Raw genomic sequence first — 25,357 nt, 5'->3', positions numbered from 1 at the left:
TGAGAGGTTTGGGTTTTTTTTTTTATTAAGGAGTCAGAAAGGATGGAGGGGGAGGAGGGTTAAAATGAGAAATGTCTGTCTTTCAAGAAGAGAAGCCACAAAGAACATTTTCCCTTTTTTTCATTGATCATTTAATTTAGTTCTTCACAATATTGGGGGGGGGGAGGAGAGAGATCTTGGTGCAGATGCGCCCCCCCCTTCTGATGTCACAGATGGTGCAGAGAAAGCAGACTGCTCCCAGCATGGGGCCTAGATTCTTTCCTCCCCCATTGTTCCCCAAGTTTAAAAAGAAGGGGGGAAAATACAAAAGCAGTTGGAAAACATGCTTAATAACAAATTCCAAATAATTTCCCAAACAGGAGGCTTGAGCTAAGCAGAAGAGAGAGCTGTGCAGGCAGAGGGGGAAAAAAGGGGGGGGATGAAACCTGCCCCCAAGGCTCCTTGGGCATTTGGACAAGGTTTCCTTTGGATTCCTTGAATGCTACAGGAGGGAAGTTAGTGTTTTCAAAGCCAGCGTCTCCCCCTTGGAGACCGCTCTCTCTCTGCAGGATGCTACTTGGAGTTCTCCTGCTGAGGTTTGCATCCCTCCCTTGGGTTTGGGGGGCTCAGAGATGTCAGTGCCGCTGCACCTGCTTGGCAGAGCAAGCGAGGAGGGGGCCGCAGGTGCTGAGCAGGGCGACCCGGCAGCTACGGCACTACCGCCAACCTAGGCAAAGGCACAGGCTAAGAGGTAAGGACCTCCTTTTTTTACCAAATCGTGTCAGATCCTCAGGCACCAAAACTGTCCTGCCAATGGGCATAATATCCTGTATACCCACACTTGTTGGAGTTTGTGTGGTGCATTGTCAATGTTCAGGGCAGAATTTGGGAGGATGATTTTAGAGCGTCCAATGAAATGTGTCAGCGGGAAGGGGGAAGAGTGGCGTCCGTAATTTTCTTGGCATGCCATATCCGTCCATTCATGGTGGCTGGAAATGAGATTGTAGGGCAAGAGGCTGACACACCTTTGTCACGTAAGACGGTGGAATAGGCTCTGCATAAGCAGGACATTTATTTTTAATCGGCGTACGTGGAAGGTTGACGATAAAGGAAATGCATTATGGAAAAGTAATCAAAGATGATCAGGGGAGCCAAAGATCTTTTGATTATGCTGAACTTACCTTGATGTGCCATCACCTTTCCTGCTTCTTTCAAGATAGTCTCTGCCCCAAAGATCTTACAATTTAAGCAAAAGAAGTTTGGAAGATTTGGTGCCTTGAGTCAGGCAGCGCAGAGCCAGTGTCATGTTATGGCCATAGTGAAGGACAAGAATCTGGGAATGCCAGGTTCAAATCCCTACTCGGCCATGGAAACTTGAAGGGCAACCTTTGGCTCATAGAGTTGTTTTGAGGACAGAATGACAGAGGAGAGACTGATTTGACCTTCATTTGGTCCCCACCGGAGATGGAAAACTGGCTCTAAAGACCTAAATAGAGAATCGGTAGTCAAACCAAGCACCAATTATCCAGTGGGGAGCGCACCTCTTGTGTTACTCCTTTAGATTTTAGTGTGGGTTTGCAAAGATGTATTGGAGCCCGTGATCGACAGGCAACTTGCAAATGAGTCGAACGTGGACTCCATCACACCCGAAAATGCATGAACAGCTGTTTTATCTTTGCAGGCAAGAGAGGGGTTATGCATGTTGCTAAGTTAATGCAATCCGCCTTCCTGTATAGAATTTCCCTTAAAGCCAAGTTTTCTATTTCCAGGCGCCAAAATAATGACCGGTATCTACAGAATAACAGGAAAGGAAAGGTGTCATTATCATAATGTGCAGAACAAAGAGGACTAGCCTCTGCCTAGTGGATTTTTTCTTCTTTTTTTTTTGTCCCCGGACCATCCTCCCCTCCCCTTGCATTCACTATTCACTAACACATTTCCTAGAGGTCACGGCTCTGCTTTGAAAGTCAATGAACAAACAGTTGCGGCCCTTTATTCTTCTCTGCCTTTGCTTTGGATTTTGAGGCTGAACCTTCAAACGCTCTGATTGTTTTTTTTTGTTTTTCGGCGTTATTTATTCCCAGCTCGTAAGTCCCTGAGCTCCATTATCAGAAGAAAGAGGAGTGGTTCAGCATCTTCTGTTCCTGCAAATAGCCCTGATGCCCAGAGCTGGGCATGACAGCTGGGATGAATTACATGACTTTAAAAAAATGCCTGTAAAGATGGGGTGGCTGCAGAAATAGTTTCAAGGGAATTCCAAAGGAAATGGTGATAGCCCTGAGCAGAGATGGCCCTTAAGAGGTGCTTGGAGGAGAGTCAGTGGCTATGAGCCAAAACGACCAAAAGAATATGTTCAGAGGCAGCGTGGAGGCTGGGGATCTATCATGTGGAGAGGGCATGCCCTGCTTGTAGACATCTGGCTGGCCACTGTGGGAAATAGGATATTTGAGTACATAGACCAGTAGGGAGGATATTATGTCTGTGCACAGGTTGTTGGTGTAGTGGTTAGGAGTGCGGACTTCTAATTTGGTGAGCCGGGTTTGATTCCTCGCTCCCCCACATGTAGCCACCTGGGTGACCTTGGGCTCGCCACAGCACTGATAGAGCTGTTCTGACCAAGCAGTAATACCAGGGCTCTCTCAGCCTCACCTCCCTCATAGGGTATCTGTTGTGGGGAGAGGAAAGGGAAGGCCAATGTAAACTGCTTTGAGTTTAGAGAAATGCAGCATATAAGAACCAACTCTTCTTCTTCTTCAGTAATATCAGGGCTCTCTCAGCCTTACCTCCCTCACAGGGTGTTTGTTGTGGGGAGAGGAAAGGGAAGGAGATTGTAAGCCACTTTGAGACTCCTTCGGGTAGAGAAAAACAGCAGAGGTATTACTTTCCGAACCAGGGACACGGTTCGCTACCATTTTGGAGCACTTATATGTCCCATGTTAGAAGTTTCTGGAAAATGGACATTTTGGTGGCAGAAATGTATAAAACTGATTCGGATCAGATCTTTAAAGAGAAGGTTTTTCTACTCAACACCTTCCTTAAATAATGTTTTTGTGAGTCTGCCTGTTAATGCGGTGGTGATGTCACTTCCTGTGATGTGGCTTCAGGTGGGGGGCATGACAGGGAGGTGTGGCCAGATGACATCACTTCTGAGGCTCCTCAAAACCTGAAAAGTCATTCTAGGGGCTCCTCCATGATAAAAAGGTTGGAAAAGACTGTCCTGAACTGTGACATTTAAGAGGCTCCATAGCATTACCTGATTGTTAAAAAGGTGCCAGTAATCATATATAAGATTCCACCGATCCCCCCTCTCCCTTTTCAGATCCATGCTAGCTTGTTCCTCTCTCTTTCTGTGGCTCATTGGGGTGAGCATGAGGATCATGATTAGGGAGATTCCCTGCAGAGTGTTGGTACTTAGTTCTTGTGAGTACCACCTCAGGAAAGCCTTGGGATTACTCAAAAAATGGTAATTCAGTCATTTAAAAACATTTTCAAGCCCCCTGATAACCTGGAGCCCTAAACTGCAGCTTACTTTGCAAATACATAAATCCCTGACAACCTGCATTCCTGTCAAAAGCAGTTTTTACTCTGCTGTAGTTTTATTGACTTGCACGACATTGGTCCAAAGGCCATTGGTGGATTACTGAGATATTTTCACTTAAGTCTCCTGTCTTGTTTTCAGGCATATATGTCCGTGTCTGATCACCCATTTTTCGTACTGCTTATTTTTTATCATTGTGATGACTGGAAAGGCACAAAATGCCTTGCGGATGTGCCAATCCACCGAATCTGGCTCCTTCTCCATTATCCAGACTTACCTGTCTCTCGGGGAGAGGCTGAACCTCCAGGTGCCCCAGGTAGGGGGTGCAACATCTCTGGGATGCCGTTCAGGTAGCCTACTAAGGAGCGGCTGAGATTCTTGTGCTAACTACGAAGTGCCACCTTATGGCTTTGTGTGCATACTGCAGCTCCAAACCACTCGTCTCTCGTCGTGTCTATGCGACGATGTTATTGTTCACATCTTTCATGGTTCACAGTGAAATTTCTTTCAGAGACCTGTCCAGAAATTGCATCTCTGTGAGTTCTTAACAGTTTCCCAATGGATGTGGCACAACAGATCCAGAAGGAGATTGTGGGGAGATTTGTTTAAAACTTATTTATTTATATACTTGTACACCGCCCTTCCCTAACAGCTCAGGGCAGCTTATATTAGAAGTACAACACAACGGAACAAAAATCGAAATATCATATAAATAAACATTTAAATAGAAATAATGTGTCTATTGTAATAAAAACCTTCAAATGTCAAAAAGAAAAGAAAAGACACAATAGCTAGTTCTGCACAGGCCTTTTACTATATGACAGGCTTTCCCAACCAGGGTTTTGTCAAACCCTGAGGTTTCTTGAGGGCCCTGGAAGGGTTTCCTGAATGGGCGGGAGTGAATTAATATTTTACATACTTTTAAAATTTGTTAAACATTTATCGGGTGATAGGATCATATATGGTCATGTCGACCCACCCACTGCTGGAGGGGATGGGAAGGGGAGGGGCCCCAGGTGGGGGTGTCCACAGCTCTGCTTCCCAACCATATTCTGCATGATTGCACCACTTCTGGGGTTTCTCAAAGCCCAAAGAATGTTTCAGGGGTTTCTCAATGGTAAAAAAGTTGAGAAAGGCTGCTGTATGACTCTGCCCTTTTTTGGTTCCATCTGCATCTCCTCATTCATATTTGTGTTTAGGTTTATCCCGACACATCCTGCCCTTTGTGCAACATCCTCCTATTGTCCAGCTGCACTTCCTTGGGGAACAATGCTGATCTGCAAGGCTTTATACTGTAACCATGCACTGTTGAAGAATAATACTAGGAACCCCCCAAGGATGGCGCAAGCTGCTCTGTCTGCCCAAGAAGGATCCGGGTTTTCCAACACAGTAAACTGCTTTTGGAACTGAAGGTACTTTCTAACTCAGATTGCAGCATTCTGGTGAAGAGCAGAGGCAAGGAACATCTCTTGCCTGAAGAAAAAATGAATAGAATCCCTCTGGGTTTGCCCAAATCTCAAGGCAAGTTGAAAGCAAGCTTCTCTAATCCCAGCCTATTGGAAATATTCCTTGCAAAATTTTGGGAAAATGCAGAGAAGCTGTTGGAAAGTTGCACTTTCTCCATAGCCCTCTCTAATGACAGAGTTGACAAATGTCTGGAATTATACAGGCAGAACAAGAATGCCTCCCTCTTGGATAGCTGCCTGAATTGACGGATGCCAGAAACACAAACATAAACTCAATGGAGACCTATTTTGTCACTGTTATGCATCAGGACTGCCAACTTTTGAAATAAAATACTTCTGGGCCTGCTCAGAGGTAGACTTGAAATGGATCTGGGGGGCAGAACTCAATTGTTTTAGGCAGGTCCACGGGGCAGCCCTGTGCGAAAGCTCATTTCTTATCTACGGCATGCAGCTAAAAAGAATCAGGCTTTGGGAGGGGCAAACAGCCTTGTCCCTTTGTTTTCTATCTTTCGTTTAATAGTCCATGGGTTCGTGGCATATGCAAACCCTTCAGGACTGGCTAAACTTTGCACACAAGCAGGTAATGAAATCCCAATAGCCTTTAAAAAAACAATTTTAACATTTACCCATTCTTTCTCTGTTCCAAATCATCCTACCAGGCTTTTTTTGCTTCCGTAGGACTTTCTATAGTTGGTTACACTTGCAAATGCATATCTGGAATCTTGGGAAAGGAGAAGGATAAGATAAAGAGTTTGGGAGGAATCATAGATTTGGGAGGGGCCATAAACCATCTAGTCCAATTGCCTGCTCAGTGCCGGATCAGTCTCAAGCATCCAAGTATCTTTCCAAGTGCTGCTTACAGATCACTAGTGAGGGAGAGCTCACTACCTCCTTAGGCAGCCCATTCCACTGATGAACTACTCTGACTGGGAATTTTCCCCCCTGATATCTACCTGGTACTGTTCTACATGTAGTTTAAACCCATTACCGCGGGTCCTCTTCTCTGCTGCCTACAGGAACTATTCCCTGCCCTCCTCCAAGGGACAACCTTCCAGATACTTAAAACCAGCGATCATGTCCTCCCCCAGCCTCTCAGTTCTCCAGACTAGAGTCTGCCACTCTTAACCCCACGGAACCATGTGGGCTTTCAGATGTTATTCTCATGTACTGAGCTAGTGGGTGTAATATATTTCTGTGTAATGTGCATATATGTGCTACAAATGCTAACACCGTGTGAAGCTATGGAAATATAGGCAGGACTCTTCAGTTCCCCAGGTATGGCCTGGTGATTTCCAAACAATGGCCAAAATGAAAGCAAGGCCCATTATGCACCTGTTGGATAATGAACTTTCAATGTGCTTTTGCGGCTGGATATCCCTGTACGGAGCTGGAAAAATCTTCTTCTAAAGAGCACTGAAAGTGCATTATCCAATGTACTCATAAGGGGACCAAGTCCCCTCTCCCCCTTTTACGTATCCTTTAGCAATCTTTATTAAATAGGTACACTGCACAGTACCCATTTTTAAACTGCATGCTAAAGACGTATATACACATTGGTGTCCGTGGAACGTCTGTGCCAATTGTGGCTACTTTGCTGTGTCAATTCTTCAATTCTACCAAATATAGGAATTGGATTTCTCAGTTCTGATAGCAGGTCAGGAACTTTGCAGTTTGGGACGCTTTAGTTCTGAACTGCTGCATGATAATCAAACGGCACATGGGCTTTAAAATGTGAATGAACTGGACAGAAGGGTATCCTCTGGCATTAATAGCGCAGCACTGCTTTGTTTGATACTCAGAGAGCAGGGAAGTTCGCTTGCTGATTTTGTGAGATCTTTGCTTTATTTTCCTCTGCCAATACATAGAAAGCTTGGCTGGGCTCTGCTTGAGATATAGGCAAAGACCGAAGGTGACCTCGTCGGCCCATAGAAAAATCCCCCAAACAGCACTTTTATAATACCTTCCTATTTGGATCAAAAAGGAAAGGGCAATTGAAATCTAATGAAATTGACAAGGGATTCCCATTTAAGATTCTGCAGAACTTGGGGCTCCTTTTTGTTCTTGTACTCAGCAACTGGCTTGAGAGTTCTTCAGAGCTTGAAAGATTATACACCCTTTGTGGCTCTTGGGTTGGTCCTCACCAGAAGGTACCACATTGCTCTGTTTGGATAAGAGTTTATTTCATGTCCTTTACAAAAATTAATTCTTGTGGGTATGTGTGCTTCTGGGAGAACTCAGTCAAACTTGGTCCCTTTGCGTCTCTTCAATTAAGCAGGAAATACCTTCATGTTTCTGGAGCATTGTCTACGCGCATAGAGAAGGGGTGAAATAGATATAATGGAAGGAAGGGGAGCAGCAAGGCAGTGAGGGGATAGAAAAATGAATGTTCCTGTGCTCGGAGAATTGTTTGCCTTGACTTAGGAGGGGCCGGATTCCAGGGCTCTGGTGATGTAGTAGGAAACAGGAAAGCTGGTGAACGCTTCCTGTTTCAAAGCTGATGTGAGTGCTTGAAGCAGCCATACTTTCCTGCTGAAGTTGGAGGAGAGAGAGCCCCTGAATGCAAGCCCAGCCCCTTCGGAGCTCTCCAAGAAGGATGGAACAGGCTAATTAAATCTTTTGACTTGACAAACCTTCTTCTGTGTGTTGGAGCCAGAAACAAAAGGCCTTCCTCCTAAAGGGGAAAAAGTGCAACGGGGGTCAAGTCCATCTCCTCAGTTCTCTAAAGCAGCCCTTCGAGCAACAGGAGAAGCATGTCCGGAGTGCGCATCGTTTTGCAGAGATTCTTGGTGTGGGCAGCTTTCCTCTTACTGGAAGGTGAGTGGCCAGAATGGAGGAGATCCGCAGAGCAGGATCACCCCAAGTGGAAGAGGCATTTTGAAGCGGTAGCTGAAGAAAGACTCTAGTCACACTTTAAAGATGAATTGGTACTGGCAGAAGCTTTTGTTGAGGGGAGCCCTCTTCCTCTGGGTTCTTGGGTTGCAAATCCTAAGCATATTTACTTGGTTGTAAAATCAATGGGATTAAGTTGACACTCAAGCTTGTGCCTATTTAGGGATTTACTGGGATGTCATCACAGAGAGCGTTCCACTGGTTTGGAGGCAAGACTGAAAAGGCCCTGGCTGTGGCCAAGGCCAGTTTTACTTCTTAGTGGTGAGCTAGGTGGACTGATGGTGTGTCTTGATATAAGGCTGCTTCAGATAGCAAGTCTTGAGTGTTAGGCTTTTTCGGCTCTGGCCCCGGCCTGGCAAACCTGGTGGAACACTCTACAGGTATACTATGAATGGAGCACAGGTGGATGCTGCAGCAAGTGAGATTGGTCGCATATTAGTGGAAAAGATTCATTCTGTGGGAATGATTCATTAACCATACAAGACCTTGTCTGGTGAAGAACTCAAAACAGAGACTTACTCCGGAAACTCTGTCCCTGCTTTTTTTTACAAGATTTACCAGAATAAAAGGAGAGGCTTTCCACAACTTTCCTTGCATGAACTTTAGAGTAGCCACAGGTTCTTGTTCCTATTGCTCCTTGCTTGAGAAACATCCAATCTCCACCCGTTAAATACCACCCAACCCTCAGAAGGTTTGAAAATGCAAAATAGGCATACTTATATCTTAATATCCCTGGAGAAGAGCCTAATGCTGGGAGCGATCGAGGGCAAAAGAAGAAGGGGACGACAGAGAATGAGGTGGCTGGATGGAGTCACTGAAGCAGTCGGTGCAAACTTAAATGGACTCCGGGGAATGGTGGAGGACAGGAAGGCCGAGAGGATCATTGTCCATGCGGTCGCGACTCACGATGGGTCGGACATGACTTTGCATCTAACAACAATATCTTAATGTATTTGAATAATTTTAAACTTAATTAATTAATTTTTAATTTGTTATATACTTATTATATTTGTATTCTTTTATTCTGATGGTGCCCGCCCTGAGTCAAGTGAGAAAGACAGGAGATGATGATGATGATGATGATTTGTTCAAGCAACCATCAAAAGCCAGCTTCTTTGTTAAAGGAACAAACACCCCTTTTTGCACACTTAGAACACTGATGCCTCCCTGGGTATTGTCTGTTGTAGCAGCAGCCACTCTCCAAGGTCTCAAACGGAGACAAAGCCATCCCCGCTTTAAGTCCCAGTAGGTAGCAGGGAAAAAAGCCTATGTCGTTTTCCCCCCCTGGGGTTTGAAGCCTCTGGAAAGGGGGAGGCATTTCCTATTAGGAAGGGGGCACAGGAGGAACTGTTGACCCCTCTCCTCCTAGAGTTTCAGCCTCAGTCCAAACTGGGCCCTCTGTTGATACTTTTAGGGCCAAATTACACATCTGGAGCGGGAGTCCCAGGACTCCAGTACCATGCCTAGTTTAATGGGCCATAGTGAAAGAGCCACTTTGATTGCTTCCTCCCTCAAACCGAGAAGTTTTTCAGAGTGCAAGGGGAAGGGATTTGGTGTAGCTTACTTTGTAGACCCAGAATAAAACCAGGGATGAGCAGGCAGCTGCTGAAGCCAATGTGCCTTGATCCTTCTGTGAACGGCTCTGCTCCCAGTACTGCTCACCTGAGCCAACGGGAAGGAGTAAGAAATACCTGGTACCAGCATAGACTTCAGTGGGATTAAACCGATTCTGACTCCGGTCTGGGTTAGTAGGCTTGTGAATCTACGCTGTCCAGAGCGATCAGTGGGAACATGAGTCACTTATCCCAAAAGGGACGGGAGGAATGCTTTGTGTCTTGAGAAACAACTGGTCAAAAGCTGGAAATGCCAGAAACGATTCAGAGAGGCACACATGTACATTCTTTTTCTCAAACACAATGTGACACATGACAATGGAGGACCTAAAAATAACCACCTTTCATTCTCTTCTTATATCATGCTTCCTGCATGGAATGGGCTATCAAATCGACTGTTTTTATGCCAGTGAGAGGAATTTCTCTAGTGATTCTTTAATTCCAGTATTTGGAATGACTAACAAATTGTCTCTGCAGAGTATCCTGCTTCCCCCCCTGTTGCTTCATCTTGGAAGAGGCACACTCCCTCCTGCTGCTCATCTAGGTGGGAATGCCACTTCTAATGCAAAATTCAGACTGTGAGTTAACTGAGGATACCATTCCAGTCCTGCTTAATATCAATTAATACGATTAAATGAGGGCAAGTCTTAGTCCCTGTATAGCTTTGCTATATAGAAGAAGAAGAGTTGGTTCTTATATGCCGCTTTTCCCTACCCGAAGGAGTCTCAAAGCGGCTTATAGTTGCTTTCCCTTTCCTCTCCCCACAACAGACACCCTGTGAGGTGGGTGAGGCTGAGAGAGCCCTGATATTCCTGCTCGGTCAGAACAGTTTTATCAGTGCTGTGGCGAGCCCAAGGTCACCTAGCTGGCTGCATGTGGGGGAGCGCAGAATCAAACCCAGCTCACCAGATTAGAAGTCCGCACTCCTAACCACTGCACCAAGCTGGAATAGTAATATATTCTTGTATAGTTATACAGTTCATATATAACTGGGCATTAAGAGAAGAGTTTTTGTGGCGTTCGGTCCATTCCTATCTGCCATAGCTATACATACTTTATTTATTTTATTTATTCATTATATTTATATGCCACTGCTCCCAGTCCTGCTGTCTCATGGTGGCTAACAACCAAGTAAAACATACAATAACATTATATAAAAACAACCATAATTCCCTTCCCAGACCTCTAACCCCCATCCTAACCCTCCCCCTCCCCAGTCTGCCAGATCTACCAAGTCAGACAGCAGAATATAAATGTCTGGGGAATCTGAAAAGCAGCTTCTGTTGAAATATTTTGCCTATGTTTTCTGCAAAGCTCTCAAGGACCCTGTGGCCTGCATTTTACATTCTTGGTGGCTGGAAATCTGTGCCTCTCCATCCCCTCGGAGATGACAATGTCAGGAAGTTTTGCATAGGAAGTTTGGAGAGAATTCCTGTTTGTTGCAACAAGAGTGGGCTGGATTCTCAGGAGACGTAGATCAGCAGTGTTTTGTTCCTTAAACTGGAGGTGGAAGTCTACACATGCCCTTACTGTATTCATTTTTTTTTAAATTGGGAAATGAGCAGCTCAGTATTATCAGAAAGATAAAGAGGCACCTAATGTGTGCGGGATTTGAGATAAGGAGATTAAGCCTGCAACCCTAAACACACTTAGTAGAGAGTAAATTCCAATGGGGCTTACATGTTTTGGATCACAGACTAACAGTTCTACTGTCATAGAATCATAGATTTGGAAGGGACCATACAGGCCATCTAGTCCAACCCCCTGCTCAACGCAGGATCAGCCCAAAGCATACTAATACTGATAGTATCACTAAAGATTTTTTTGTTGCTATTGTTATCACTGTTATTAGCATTATCTACTGCTTTAGGTTGTTCACCCTTTATTTCAGTAATTTATATAGCAACCTGGTATGGTAGGATGGTATCATTCTTCCCGTGTTATAGATAGGAAAGAGATGAGTTTAGGAAGACCATATTGCACGTTTGAGACAATTACCATGGACAAGACAAGATTTGAACCATGAGCTTCCTGGATCAGTTATTATTACTAAGTAGTTTTGGTGCCACCATGGTGAGAGAACCAGCCACTGGACTGCAGAGAGTGGAAGAATGCAAAGCCTAAATTTGAAGTGTGTGAGTAGGTTGAGCTGATTGGTGGAAATACAAATCTAGTTCATTCATTTCTTCATTTTCCCAGGTTCCAAGTCCCGTTCTGAAGAGTTTGCGCCACAGATCATTGATCACCCCTCTGACCTTGTGGTTGGTCCGAACCAGCCTGCTACCCTGAACTGCCGTGCCACTGGAAACCCGGCTCCCATGATCGAGTGGTATCGCAATGGAGAGCGCGTGAAAACCACTGAAGATGATGCTACCTCCCAGCCTACCCTCCTGCCTGATGGGTCCCTCTTCTTCCTCCAACTCAGCCAGAAGAAGGGCAAATCAGATGAGGGTGTGTACAACTGTGTGGCCAGAAACCACTTGGGCACCGCCATGAGCAAGAACGCCTCTCTCTATGTAGCAGGTAAAGGCCTGGGCATCATCTTGCGGAACGGAATTCCTTTGTTTGCAGTGGGGCAGATCAGTTTTGGCAAGCCTCTCTGAGACTAATCAAACGTACAGATGGCACAGTTTTTCCAGTGTTGTATGTATGTCGGTAGGTGCTGTCAAGTTACAACTGGCATGGTGACCCCAGCAAAGGGCTTTTGAGGCAAGTGAGAAGCAGAAGTGGTTTTCCTTTGCCTTCCTCTGCAGAGTCTTACTTGGTGGTCTCCCATCCCAGTATGGCCCTACTTAGCTTCTGAGATTGGGTGAGATTGAGGTATACCATTCCATTCCACATCCTCTTCCTGGATTGTACGATTTCAACATTCAGAGATGTGTATGTTGATATGTTGATAGCAGATTGGGTGGTATTGGTCTACAACTTCGCCAGTCAATATGACAAATAGAGTGGAGGGCAAGCATTATTCTTGCATGGATTGTGAAGGGCCAAGATATCAAATTTCAAGATATGGGGCAAAGGTCAGGAGAGACAAGCTGCTGGGTCGCACCAAGGTCCATATTGACCATCTTGTCAAGTGTGAAGATCACTAAAACGGCATGAAGGAAACAGCCTGGCGTTCTTCTTCTTCTTCGTCTTTGTCTTCATCTTCTTCTTCGTCTTCCAAATTTTATTTGTATCCTTCCACAACGCACAGAGTGGGCATTACAATGATATACATTTTAAAATTAAAACATTTACAATCTAGTTAAAATTAATTATTTCTACCAAATTACCTTATTCTGCTTATCTAATTGTATAAATTGGCCATCAGCTCACAAGTACCAGGGACTCACGGAGACCAGCCTGAAATATGAACTTGAATGGCTCCTCATGCTAGTCTTCACTCACAGGCGTACAGTGCCAAGAATTTAGATCTGGGCTTGGAAAAATCCAAATTCTTTGGGGGAAAACAGTTCCGTTTGTTGCCCGGTAGTGAATTGAGCTGACTGAGGAGGACATTTATTTCAATTAGTGCTCTTTCTTGCTCTCTTGCATGCCAAAGAAGCAGGGAATAAATAATGCCACCCACCCATTGAGAGCGACCACCAGGAACGTATTGACAAGATGAGATCTTCTAAAGGGTATTCATTGTTGCTCTCCATTAGGAAGACATGTGGTCTTTTTCTCCTCATTCTTTCTCCCCTCTTTCTTACCCCACACACGCCATTGCTGGGTTACCACTGGGGATGCTGAGCACCATGCCAGTGCCCACCCCTGGATTTCATCCGCTTCCTCACCTTGGAGCTGACAATGTCTCCCTTGTAGGACTGTAGAGCACTAATTACTGGTGCAATTAAAACCCTCTTCAATATGCAGGTCCAGAGACTCTCCAATTAACACTTCATTAATGATCCGGCTACGTTAGACTCCCTTGGCCCAGAGTGAAGGTTCACATCAGCGTTTGGCAGCTATAAATATTCATACAAGCAAAGACGTTCGGGGAGACGCGGCGCTATATGAGGTGTGCTACCGGGGGTGAGGGTGGGGATGGGCATTTCAAGCCCATGTTCGCCAATAGTCTCTCTTCCTGGAAGTCCGGCGATGAAGCAGGTGTGTCAGGAGGCAAATTCCAGAGAGGGCCCTCCCTTTTCCTGTCTCCAAACTCTCTCTCTCCGTCTGCCAGTAAACAAGATATATCAGCAGGAGAGGGAGCATGCTTTGGCATTTGGCTTTCAGATGTGAAAATGCTTGCAAGATGATTGGCATGTAGTACAGTACAAGGCGGGAGACCAAGGGGACGGGATTCTGGGTGGAACCACACCAGGCTGCATTTCTAAGGGGTATCCTGTTGGTCAGCCCTTGACTATATAAGCCAGGGGTAGTCAAACTGCGGCCCTCCAGATGTCCATGGCCTACAATTCCCATGAGCCCCTGCCAGCATTTGCTGGCAGGGGCTCATGGGAATTATAGTCCATGGACATCTGGAGGGCCGCAGTTTGACTACCCCTGATATAAGCACTCCCTTCATGAGGCAGACTAGCTTCTCAGGGAGAGAGTTTCAACCTGCTTCGCACAGCTGTGGTGGTGAGGGTGCTTTGCTTGTTAACAGCTAGCTGGTTCCTCCTTCCATGGCAGCACAGTTGCAGAAATGTTCTTTAGGCATCATCATGTGCTTAGGATTTCAAGCAGAAGCCTCTTTAGTACCAAATCACCCACCTCAGGGAAGATGTTGCCTTTCCAGTTCCATACTATCTCAAGCAAGCCCAGGCTCCCTTCGCTGCCTTGCATGCCATAGTGACGTGCCCCGTTATGAATTCAGTTCACGCCAACAATAGCTGCGATGGAGTTAGCGGGTATCGGCATGCGGCCTTCCTAGGTGCTTTCAAGACTCAGTTGCCTTGACAACCATCCAGTGCAGGCCATTTTGGAGTTGGCTGAGGCAGGAGCTGTTTATACCACCACCAATCCCGACACTCTGTTTTCGTGATGCGTTTGTTTTGTTTGTTTCTTGTGCAGAAGGAGATACAAAAATATGTCAGCCAGGTAGATAATCCTTTTGACCAAATTCACAGATACCATTTTAATCGCTTTGGGCTCTTTTTCCTGCTGTTGTTGACGTACGTGTGTGGAAAATAAAGAAGTTTGAGATGCACCAGAACTGGATTTCTGAACTGATAGAAAGCCTTGCAGGAAAGCTGCCTTTTCTACTGTCAGATGCTTGATGTGTTGTTTCAGTTCCAGAAGAGTTGCTCTTTGGCTTGGTTCCCTTTGTCGGAAAGAGTAGTGTGGCATTTTTGTAGACGTTGTGGCATTTAAAAATATATAAACAGGGTGCAGGAGACAAGGAAAGGGATGTTCTCAAACAACTCAAAATGGCAGTGTGGGGAAAACATCAATTGCACATATTGTTGTTGTTGTTGTTGTTGTTGTTGTTGATTTATTGCCCACCACTCCAAGCAAACTGGCCCATGGCAAGTTACAAACAGCCCCCATACATAAAATCCCAATTAACCTTCCCATTAAAACACATAAACAATACAACACTGTGTGGCATTAAATAAAAACTATACCATACAGGTACGCCCGCACAAAGTGGTACCTGGCCACCATTAAAGCTGTTCCAAAAAATGGTGGCAGATCTTCCGGGGGGGGGGGCATCAATCTACCCCCTCCCCCTCAGCCATAGACCTGGTGGAAGAGCTCCATCTTACAGGCCCTGCAGAATGCTGAAATCCCCTGCAGGGCCTGTAGCTCTTCCGGGTGCTCATTCCACCAGGTAGGGGCCAGGACCTAAAAGGCCCTGGTCCTAGTTGAGGTCAGGTGAGCTTCTCTGGGGCGGGGAATGACCAACAAATTGGTACCCGTGGAGTGCAAGGCCCTGCGGGGGGTGGGGGGGCATAGGCTGACAGGCGGTCCCGCAGATGTCTGTATTTGGTAGCTCTGAATTATGCCCCACTTCAAAAAATGCAAACAGGTTTTGTGGGGATTCTTTTGCTGCGGGGCAAGTGAGGGGGCAATTCAAGCCTGTGCCTCAAGAGGCAAATTTCAGTGCAAAAATGGACAAAAACCGCAACTCTTGAAAAATGCAAATCTCAACTATATCCCTAATGCGGAAACAGTCCCTCTCCCAAGTGTTCCAGCAGAGCAGTCCGAGAAAACTTTCAATAGTCATCACTGCATGGCAAATACACCTACAGTCATTTGAAGAACTGCTGACATTCATTGATTTTAGCCCTTGGCTCCTACCGCCTTGGACCAAACACCTCCAAATAATCCAAAAATGCACTAGAAAGTCCTATGTTGGCAATTTCTATGTTTTACGTGTGTGAGCTGCTTTGGGCATTTTTTTATGGAGGGGCAGGCAAAGTTTTTTGCAGGCCCAGATTTAGACAGCTGGGTGGGAGGGATTTGAATAAGTTGCACTCTTTCCCACGTTGAAACCTTTCTCTGTGGCATAACGGAATCGTCTTCCCTTGCTTGGTTGGGGCAGCAAGTTTCTTGTGTATTCATGATGACTGCCGGGCAGTGGTGACAATTCCAGATGGATAGCTGCGCTAGTCTGCAGTAGGAGTCCAATGGCACTCTTTCATTCGTCTCTGAAGTGCTATTAAACTCCTGTTTTGTTTGTTCTGGGTAGCTGTGGGGGGTTTTGCATCTCGGGCCTGTGAAGAAAAGCACGGTCTTTCGTTCTCTCTGTGTGCGCATTTTCAGAAACCATTGGATTTCTTTTAAAGTTTAAAAATACCTAGCAATAACATCCTAAGGTACAATGTCTCCAGACTGCAGCCTGTAAGCGCTTGACTCACGTCCTGGAGTTTTTGATTAAACCACCAAACATTCACATCCTCCAGGAGGGATGAATACAGGAAACAGGCAAAGACTGAACGGCAAAGAAATAGCCTTTCTCCTTCGCTCTCCCGGGGCTTTCCCTCTTGACTTTGTTCCCGGCTCAGGTTATCAGGGCAATTGTTCTGTTTCAGCTTGGCTGAGAAATGACGGCAGCCCTTCCAGTGCTGGCCAAGTAAAAATAACTGCACTGGCTTTCATCTGTGCAGTTTATCACAGTTGGGAGAAGCAGGTAGGGCTGTGGGGGGGGGGGGGATGCTGCTGTACAGTCCAGGCAATTGATAACTTTACCTTCCAGTGGTTCTCAGCCATGTAGAAAGTGCACATTTTGGATACTGCATAAGACTCTCCTTTCTTTCCAGCATTACCTGCAAGGGATTTGTCAGCTTTCCGCAGGGCCTGTAAAACGGAGCTCTTCCACCAGGTCTATGGTTGAGGCTGGGGTTGGCGAATCAGGGACATCGCTCCCCCCCCCCCCCAGGAGTTGGAGTGTACGCTACTCCCCTATCCTTTCCTCTTCACCTCTTTGATAATTGGGGGAGGGATGGGATTTTTAGCCGTCATGTTAGTAGATTGATGTTTTAATGGGAATTTTAATGGGATTAGTTGTTGTGATCTGCCTCGAGCTTGTCGGGAGAAGCGGGAAATAAATAATAATAATAATAATAATAATAATAATAATAATAATAATAATAATAATAATAATAATAATAATAATAATAATAATAATAATAGGAGGTTGTTTGCAGTAAGGCTCGCTCATACCCTGAAACGCCTTTAATCAAAACAAACAGAAACTTGCACCAACAGTAGGGAGAAAATGCTGGGGAGGGGTGGTGGTGGAGCGGCAAGTATTATTGTGCCAACATAGCAAAGGCACATCAGGGGACGCGGAAGCATTCATCCCAGCATTATGGTTAAACTGTAGAGCTTGGGCCGAATGCTAAAGCAGTACCTGGCTGCAATGATGTCACTTCCAGGTTGCACTTCCAGGCATGCCATTGAAAATGAGGCTTATATTTGAAGCTCCCAGGAAGATGCTACATAAAAGTTGGTTTCCCACTCCTCCACATGCTGCCTTCTGGGTGATCTTGGGCTCATCACAGCCCTGATAGTGCTGCTCTCACAGAGCAGTAACATCAGGACGCTCTCAGCCTCACCTACAACACAGGGTGCCTGTTGTGGGGAGAAGAAAGGAAGGTGATTGTAAGCTGCTTTGTGACTCTTTTGGGTAGAGAAAAGCAGAGAAAAAACAACTCTTCTTCTTAATAAATTTGGGGAATCCCTAGGCATGCAGAAAAATTTCACCTACAAAAGACACTGGATTGCCAATCTCCTGGTGGGACCCAGGGATCTCCTAGGATTACAATTGGGGACGTAATTGGACAAGACAGGTTGGAAACAAACAGTTGAAGAAGAGCAAGGGGAAGCGAGAACTTGGGGGAGTAGGCTGAGGTGAGAGAAAGAGAGAGAGAATTTGTAAGGATTTTATCAAATTATCAGTATTCTGCCCTATAATAATAATCTTAATTTTTACATCCTGCCCTTCCTGAGCTATAATTTGAAAAGTAAGGAAATGGAAAATATATAGTATTGGATAGTTCCCAAGACAAAGTTTCAAAAAGGCAAAGAGAAAGAAATTAAACAAAGACAAAATGCATGTAACAAAATGGCGTCCAATTCCAGAGCCCTGATATTGGACAATATCACATATCCTGTGCATGATATCTGCTGTTTGTGTTTCTCTTCCATCGCTGGCTGAGCCAGTTGATCAAGTGAGAAAATACATATGATGATGTCAGAGTACAAAATGTTTCTACCTGTAATGAGAGTGGAAAACACCAACACTGGAATGCCATTTTTAATAGCATCCCTCTGTTAAATGTGATTCTTATTTTTACCCTAAAGGTGCCACATCAGCCTTAGTGCAGAAATGAGGAGTCCCTGGAAGAAGGAAGGGTTGAGATGGCAGCAAAATCATCACAAAGGCATTCAAAGTTTTAGTACTGGTTAAAACAACTCAAAGTCTCATGACATCTTAAAACTTGGCAGATTTACTGGGGCATAATGACCTTAAACCAGGTTTTATGGAGGCATAGGAACTTAATAACCGACCAGACATACCCTCAAGGTCTCATTCACCTGCTCCACCTCCAGTGTGATATATGCCACCCCCTGCCAATGGTGCCCTTCTGCTGTCTAGAAAGGACAAACATATCAGTCTTTATGCAAGATAATAATAAGTAGACAGTTCTGACATAAAAACGTGCAGGGTTCATAAACTAGGACGGAAAACTTCCAGCCCCCCAAGACATTCTTCATTCCCTTACTAACCTTAAAAACCTCCTGCTACTTATAGAATCACAGAATCATAGAGTTGGAAGGGGCCATACAGGCCATCTAGTCCAACCCCCTGCTCAACGCAGGATCAGCCCAGACCATCCTAAAGCATCCAAGAAAAGTGTGTATCCAACCTTTGCTTGAAGACTGCCAGTGAGGGGAAGCTCACCACCTCCTTAGGCAGCCTATTCCACTGCTGAACTACTTAGGCAGAAATGGTGACCATTCCCTTGAGTGAGTTTTTGAAAAATTGTTTTTCCTCATAGCTCTGCGGGAAGATTTTCGGCTTCATCCCAGAGATTCAGTGGTGACCAGCGGAGAGCAATTGTCACTAGAATGCATTCCCCCTAAGGGGCACCCAGACCCTAAAATCTCTTGGAAGAAGAATGGAATCCCCATAAGTGAGGAAAGTGGGCATTACAAGGTAATTGACAGCCTGTACTAGCATTTTTTTTGTCATATTCAGACTTGTACTTATTATTTCAAGGCCAAATGCAATATGACATAGGAGGAAAGATGGCGTAGCACCAATATACACAAATGGTCACAGTACACCAACAGCTGCAGAACAGAAAGTGGCAACCCAGATGATTCAGTGGTTGAAGCACCTTTCCTACAAAGAAAATCTTAAGAGTGTGGGGCTTTTCAGCTTAGAGAAAGAAGAAAAGAAAAGTAAAGACATTGGATTTATAAAATTATGCATGGGGGAGAAAGTGTATAGAGAGAACTTTTTCTCTCTCTTCCATAGATATTTGAATATTTTGGCAGCCAACATAATTGATGGAAAAATAGGGCAGGCAGAAATAAATACTTCTTCACTCAACGGTGGGATTCACTACTCTCATGAGGTTAGTAGGATAGATAAGAACATAAGAGAAGCCATGGTGGATCAGGCTGATGGCCCAACCGGTCTAACATTCTGTGTCACACAGGGGCCAAAAAAATCCAGGTGTCATCAGGAGGTCCACCAGCAGGACCAGAACGTATTAAAGAATGCAGGGAATCTCTGGCCAGACTTAGTGCTCCATCTATACCCTGTGACCTCTGGTCCATATGTTTATCCAATCTCTTCTTGAAGCGGTCTTTGCTTGTAGTCCCCACTACTTCCTGTGGCAGTCAGTTCCCTGTGTTATTTACTCTTTGGGTGAAGAAATGTCCCAGCAGTTCCTATTGAAGATCCAAGGCTCCAACATCTTCTTTCCACTCTTGTTTCTGCAGGCCTCTGGAGCAAAGCTGCTAGTAGCCTATGCTCTGAAAAGTGACTCGGGAGCATATGTTTGTTTGGCCACTAATCCAGTCGGAGAGAGAGAAAGCAGAGCAGCCTTGGTGTCTGTCTTGGGTAAGGAAGCCAGCCGTGATGGTACATCTCATCCTCCCACGCTATTTGCTTAACACTCAGCATGGATCCAGTCAGCTGGTTCGGAGGAATCTAAACCAGGACAAATGCTACAGTAGGCTGCTACAAGCTCTGTATGTGTACATGCAGCCAAGTTACAAATGACTTATGGTGACCCCAGCAAGGGGCTTTCAAGGCAAATGAGAAGCCATTGACTTCCTCTGCAGAACTTTCCAAGGTGTCTCCCATCCAAGTATTGAGCCTGCTTTAGCTTCTACAATTAATTCATTCATTCATTCAGATTTCTATACCGCCCTTCCCTACGGCTCTGGTCGGTTTACATTGAATGTTGCGGAATGCTTACATGGAATATTATAACAATGCAATCAGACATGGTTGAGTTATGTACCATTCCATTCCACATCCTGCTGCAAGCTTTTCTCTATCTGTAAAGATTTAGAAAATATATATCCATCTTTGTCTAACTGGCAGGATATCTATTTGCTGTCACCTGTACCTGTTTCACTTGGGTGCTTAATTATTACATGATGTTGAAACTGTATTTACTTAAACAAATGTTAGCAACTGAATCTCACAAGTTTCTTGCCATGTTCTGAATGCTAAACGATGTGAAAGAGAGCGCATGAGAGAGACTAACTCTCTGGCTCATTCTGCGCATGTTGGATATGGCACTTCCAATGCACTCCAGCTACAAAAGCACTCTGAAAGTGTGGAATGAGCCTCTCCCCAGCTCTGCTGAATCAGACCAAGTGCCATTTAGCTCAGCATCTGGTTTCTAACTGTGTCCAGCCAGATGGTTCCAGAAATACCACAAACAGGACATGGTCTACAGCAGGGGTAGTCAACCTGTGGTCCTCCAGATGTTCATGGACTACAATTCCCATGAGCCCCTTCCAGCAAACAGGGGCTTCTTCATAGTTTTCCCCTTCAGTAACTATTGTTTCTGAACATAGAGGTTCTATTGAACTACTATGGCTAGCCATTGATGGACCACTACTTCATGTATTATTTGTTTGATTGTTTGTTTATTTATTACTGGACTTATCGTTCAGGGTGGTTATCCTCTTTTAAAGCCATCCACACCCATAACCATCAATGAATAATATAATGGAAGGCCTTCAAAGTGAGATTTACTACCAATCCTTGGTCAAAAGGGCTGCATCGTTGAGGTTATTCACCTCCATAATGAGTTTGTTTCGTTGAACTGAACTTGGGGGGCATTTGGGGATTCTATCGATTTTACTGGATCTAGGTGTGGAAGGTATGAGAAAGGGGATGCAGATGTGGAAGGAGATGAGTCAACTTACATGCAAGTGGTGATGGTGACAGGTTTTGATGCTCAGAGTCCATAGCACGTAACTGTTGTTTTGTCATCAACTTGCCTCTGACTTATTGTGACCCATAGGTTTTTCAAGGCAAGAGATGTTCAGAGATGGTTTGCCGTTGCCTACCTCTGTGTAGCAACCCTGGCATTCCTTGGTGGTTTCCACCGAAATACTAACCAGGTCCAATCCTGCTTAGCTTCTGAGATCCGATAATATTGGGCCAGCCTGGACTCTCAAGGCCAGGGTATAAAGCACAATATGACATATCTTGGGCATCCTGTCCAGATTTTCCATCCCACTGAAGAATGATCACATTTGAATACACCATCTGCCTCTCCCTTTCTAGAAAAGCCAGTGTTCACTCGGAGACCTAGTGACATTGTGGCCAGACTTGGAAGCACTGTCCAGTTCATATGTGGAGTCCATGGAGATCCAATGCCCACTGTCCAGTGGCACAAAGAATATGGAGAGCTTCCCTCAGGGAGGTGAGTATACTGGCTGTGGGCTTATATTCTATCTGCGTTGTGTCCTGGCCTGTAAAACCAGCCATGTTGAATGTATTGCTCCCAAGTCCTTGAGACATTTTTCAGGCTGCATGGTTATCACCAGTCATCCCACTGGGATCCAAACCTCTCAGGTAGAACTGCCTCTTCTCAGGTTCCTCATCCCGTTTCCTGATCAGTCATTGTGGAAAGGCCTAATTAAGCTGTGCTGATATTTATTTACTATTTATTATTTTGATTTATATACTGCCGCATTTCCTAGGAACCCCGTGACGGTTCACAATAAAACATTAAAATACAGTAAAACCCCATAAAACCCCAATTTACAATAAAACAAGCAAGTAGGCATTTAGCAAGTGGTTGGGTCTAGATTCTCTGAGAAGATTTTATGACAAAATTGGTACCCTAGTTGCCTGCTTTTACTGTGGGAGGGAAATGTGGAATTGACAGCCAGTCCAGATCTGAAGATGCTAGGCCAGGGGTAGTCAAACTGCAGCACTCCAGATGTCCATGGACTACAATTCCCAGGAGCCCCTGCCAGCATTTAAAGAGGACATATTCTTAAAGGTTAAAGAGTATTTTACATCACTGATGAAGATACCGAAAACGAAAAAATACCTAGGAGTTTGTTTTGATGTTTTGGAATTTTGAGGAATTGTTCGTAGTGGAATAAACTGTTCATTTTCCATCGCCAGCTTGAAAATTATTTCATTTACTAACACATACTCAAACACGAAAGCAGGGGAACCTTGGTAAACTTACCTGTGAGAGACTATCACAGCCAAGCAGGTGGCTCCCAGCTTTCTCTCTGTATCTTGGTATGCGTGAGTTAACTTTAAGCTTTATATATCTGCAAAGATGGAAAAGAACACAAGCTTTTGCGTGAAAAAAGAAGAAAAAAACATAGTGGGATATACAACTGCTAGTTGCAAAAAGGAAAAATAACGTTTGGGCAACAGTGGACGGACAACACTGAAGAAAGATTCAAGGGTGGCAGGTTACAGTAGATAAGCAATAGGGTTGTGAATGTCCTGCATTGTGCTGGGGGTTGGACTAGATGACCCAGGAGGTCCCTTCCAACTCTATTCTATGAGTCTATGAAAGGGAAATTAAAAACAGAGATGTCAGTGTCAACCTGCCTCCCTTCATTACACAGAGAGTGGTTAAAATGTGGAATTCACTGCCGGAGGATGTAGTGATGGCCGGAGGAATAGAAAGAGAGGATTAGATAAATTCATGGAGGGCAGATCTCAGTGTCTCCTAGCCATAGTGCTTGTGGGGAAACTCCACAGTCAGAGGCACTAGGCCTCTTAATCCCAGAGCCAGGAGGCAACATAAGGGGAAGGCCTCAGCCTCTATGCCATCTTGTTGACCCTCCAGAGGAACCGGTTGGCCACTGTGTGAGATGGGATGATGGTCTAAATTCACTTTTGGTCTGACCCAGCAGAGCTCTTCTTATGTTCTTACATTCCCTATATCTAAACCCCATTTTGGTAAGTAAATGGGTAAGTAGAACTGCTGAGGTAAAAATTCTGTCAACCACCGCTGTGGTACAAGAGTGAGAATTGTCCCTTGCAGTTGCTCTTTCACGCTTGCAGGGTCAAGGAATTGTTGCACAATTATCAAGGAACGGACGAACAAGCAAGCGCAAAACCTTAATTGCTGCTATGAATTCTGTACCTTCCCTCTCAGGTATGGCATAAGTCAAGAAAACACCCTTCAGATTCGCCATCTGACTATGTCTGATGCTGGGGAATATATTTGTACTGCCTACAATCAGGTGGGGATCATCTCTGCCAAGGCATCTTTAAACGTGCAAGGTGAGTAGCTCTGTTGACTGGATTAGCAGACTGGCAGAATGGATTAATTCCCTGGTCACATTGGCCAATGTATTGGTCCCTGGTCAGGAAATCCTCAGCGAAGGCAGAGTTTCAAGTTACATCAGGACTCAAGAGAGCCAGCTTGGGTGAAGTGGTTAGAAGAGGCAGCTTCTAATCTGGCAAGCCGGGTTTGATTCCCTGCTCCTCCACATGCAGCCAGCTGGGTGACCTTGGGCTCGCCGCAGCCCTGATAGAGCTGTTCTGACTGAGCAGTAATATCAGGGCTCTCTCAACCTCACCCACCTCACAGGGTGTCTGTCGTGGGAAAGGGAAGTCGAATGTAAGCTGCTTTGAGACTCCTTCGGGTACAGAAGAGCGGCATATAAGAACCAACTCTTCTTCTTCTTCAGTAATAACAGGGCTCTCAACCTCACCTATCTCACAGGATGTCTGTTGTGGGGAGAGGAAAGGAAGGCGATTATAAGCCACTTTGAGACTCCCTTGGGTAGTGAAAAGCGGGGTATAAAAACCAAGTCTTCTGCCGCTGCTTTCTCAGGTGTCCCACTGGATGGCGACTTACCTTATTTTTAGGTTGATCTGAAGAAAAGCCTTCATGAGATCTGATGTGTTTGAGATCTGATGGGTCCCAGGATGCCCACTGACACTTTTCCTGGCGTTTTAGAAAGCAGGCTGGGTCAGGTAGGGCTTCTGACCTGCAAGGCTTCCAATTGGAAATTTGATTGGCTGTGCAGGGTTCAAGGGCTCAAGGGCTCAAAGACCTTCCCTGTGTAAATGGAAAGCGGTGACACTTGTTTTGGGGCTGATTTTGCCTCCCGTGGCAGGCATTGTATGGCTATGTCCGCCAATACTGTATCAGTATTCCAAAGGTGCTTGCAGGCTGAAAAAGGTTTAGGAGCCCTACCCTAAAGCGAGACCTTACCCACATCCCCTGAATAGGATGAAGTTCAAGTTTCCAAGGACCCATGTTTTTTAAAAATTATTTCTTGGCCTTTAGATCTCCTGGACACTGGCCAAGGGGAACAAGACTGGCCGAAAGGTATCTTGAAGGACCTGATGGACATCAAGGTTTACCTGGCAAATGTCACTGCGGTTTCCTCCGCTCCTGCCGCCCACCTGCACTGGAAGGTGAGTAAAACATACCAAGCATATAAATGGCATTAACCTGTCATAGAGCCAAAGCCAAGGAGAATTAGTCGTCTCCAGAGGATGAAGAAGATGATTTTAAATCCCATTTTACTCTTCTGTGAGTGGAACAGAAAAGTCAGCATATAAATTCAATAAATCAATGAAACAGTACATTTGCTTGATTATATTAGAAGAAGATAACATGGAGAAAATGGGAGAGAGGACTGGGGGAAAGGATTAAGTTGAATTGGTGAGCTTTAAATATAATTTCTCAGTTCTCACTGAGGAGACGCCAGCGCAATTTAAGCACAAACTGCTCTGCTAATAGGAGCTACCTAGAAGAAATCAGTGGTGTTTTCCCCTGTTTATTAGGACACTGGGCTTGTTAGAGGAGTCATGGCCCAGTCCTTTCTTCCACTGATGCTCAAGAGCCGAGATGCACTTGAGGATAAAAATGATCAGGCAGATTCTGCTCTCTCAAATCTGACTGCAAGAATTCCATTATGTCTGCTTTCTAAGTTGGTTTATATAAAATCCCTGATTGTGGGTT

General features: G+C 45.1%; 1 protein-coding gene across 3 annotated transcripts in view; it reads left to right on the top strand.

Annotated features, from left to right (window-relative positions):
- Nucleotides 1–212: 212 nt before the first annotated feature.
- ROBO4 (roundabout guidance receptor 4) overlaps nt 213–25,357 on the top strand; it is a 66,557-nt gene continuing 41,412 nt past the window's right edge. The window contains exons 1-7 of one of the 3 annotated variants that reach the window (XM_077305482.1): nt 213–730; nt 11,685–12,008; nt 18,923–19,080; nt 19,875–19,995; nt 21,685–21,823; nt 23,534–23,661; nt 24,677–24,807. In XM_077305482.1, the coding sequence (XP_077161597.1) occupies nt 550–730; nt 11,685–12,008; nt 18,923–19,080; nt 19,875–19,995; nt 21,685–21,823; nt 23,534–23,661; nt 24,677–24,807 (1,182 nt within the window). In that variant the 5' untranslated portion in view covers nt 213–549. Of the gene's footprint in view, nt 731–7,494; nt 7,798–11,684; nt 12,009–18,922; nt 19,081–19,874; nt 19,996–21,684; nt 21,824–23,533; nt 23,662–24,676; nt 24,808–25,357 lie in introns of those variants that run through there. The other 2 variants (XM_077305479.1, XM_077305480.1) reach the window with 2 other exon arrangements.

The sequence above is a fragment of the Paroedura picta genome, chromosome 12 (assembly GCF_049243985.1).
Source record: "Paroedura picta isolate Pp20150507F chromosome 12, Ppicta_v3.0, whole genome shotgun sequence".
Classification (NCBI taxonomy): domain Eukaryota; kingdom Metazoa; phylum Chordata; class Lepidosauria; order Squamata; family Gekkonidae; genus Paroedura; species Paroedura picta.
Note: the sequence above shows the minus strand (reverse complement) of the source record. Positions and strands in the feature narration are given on the sequence as shown.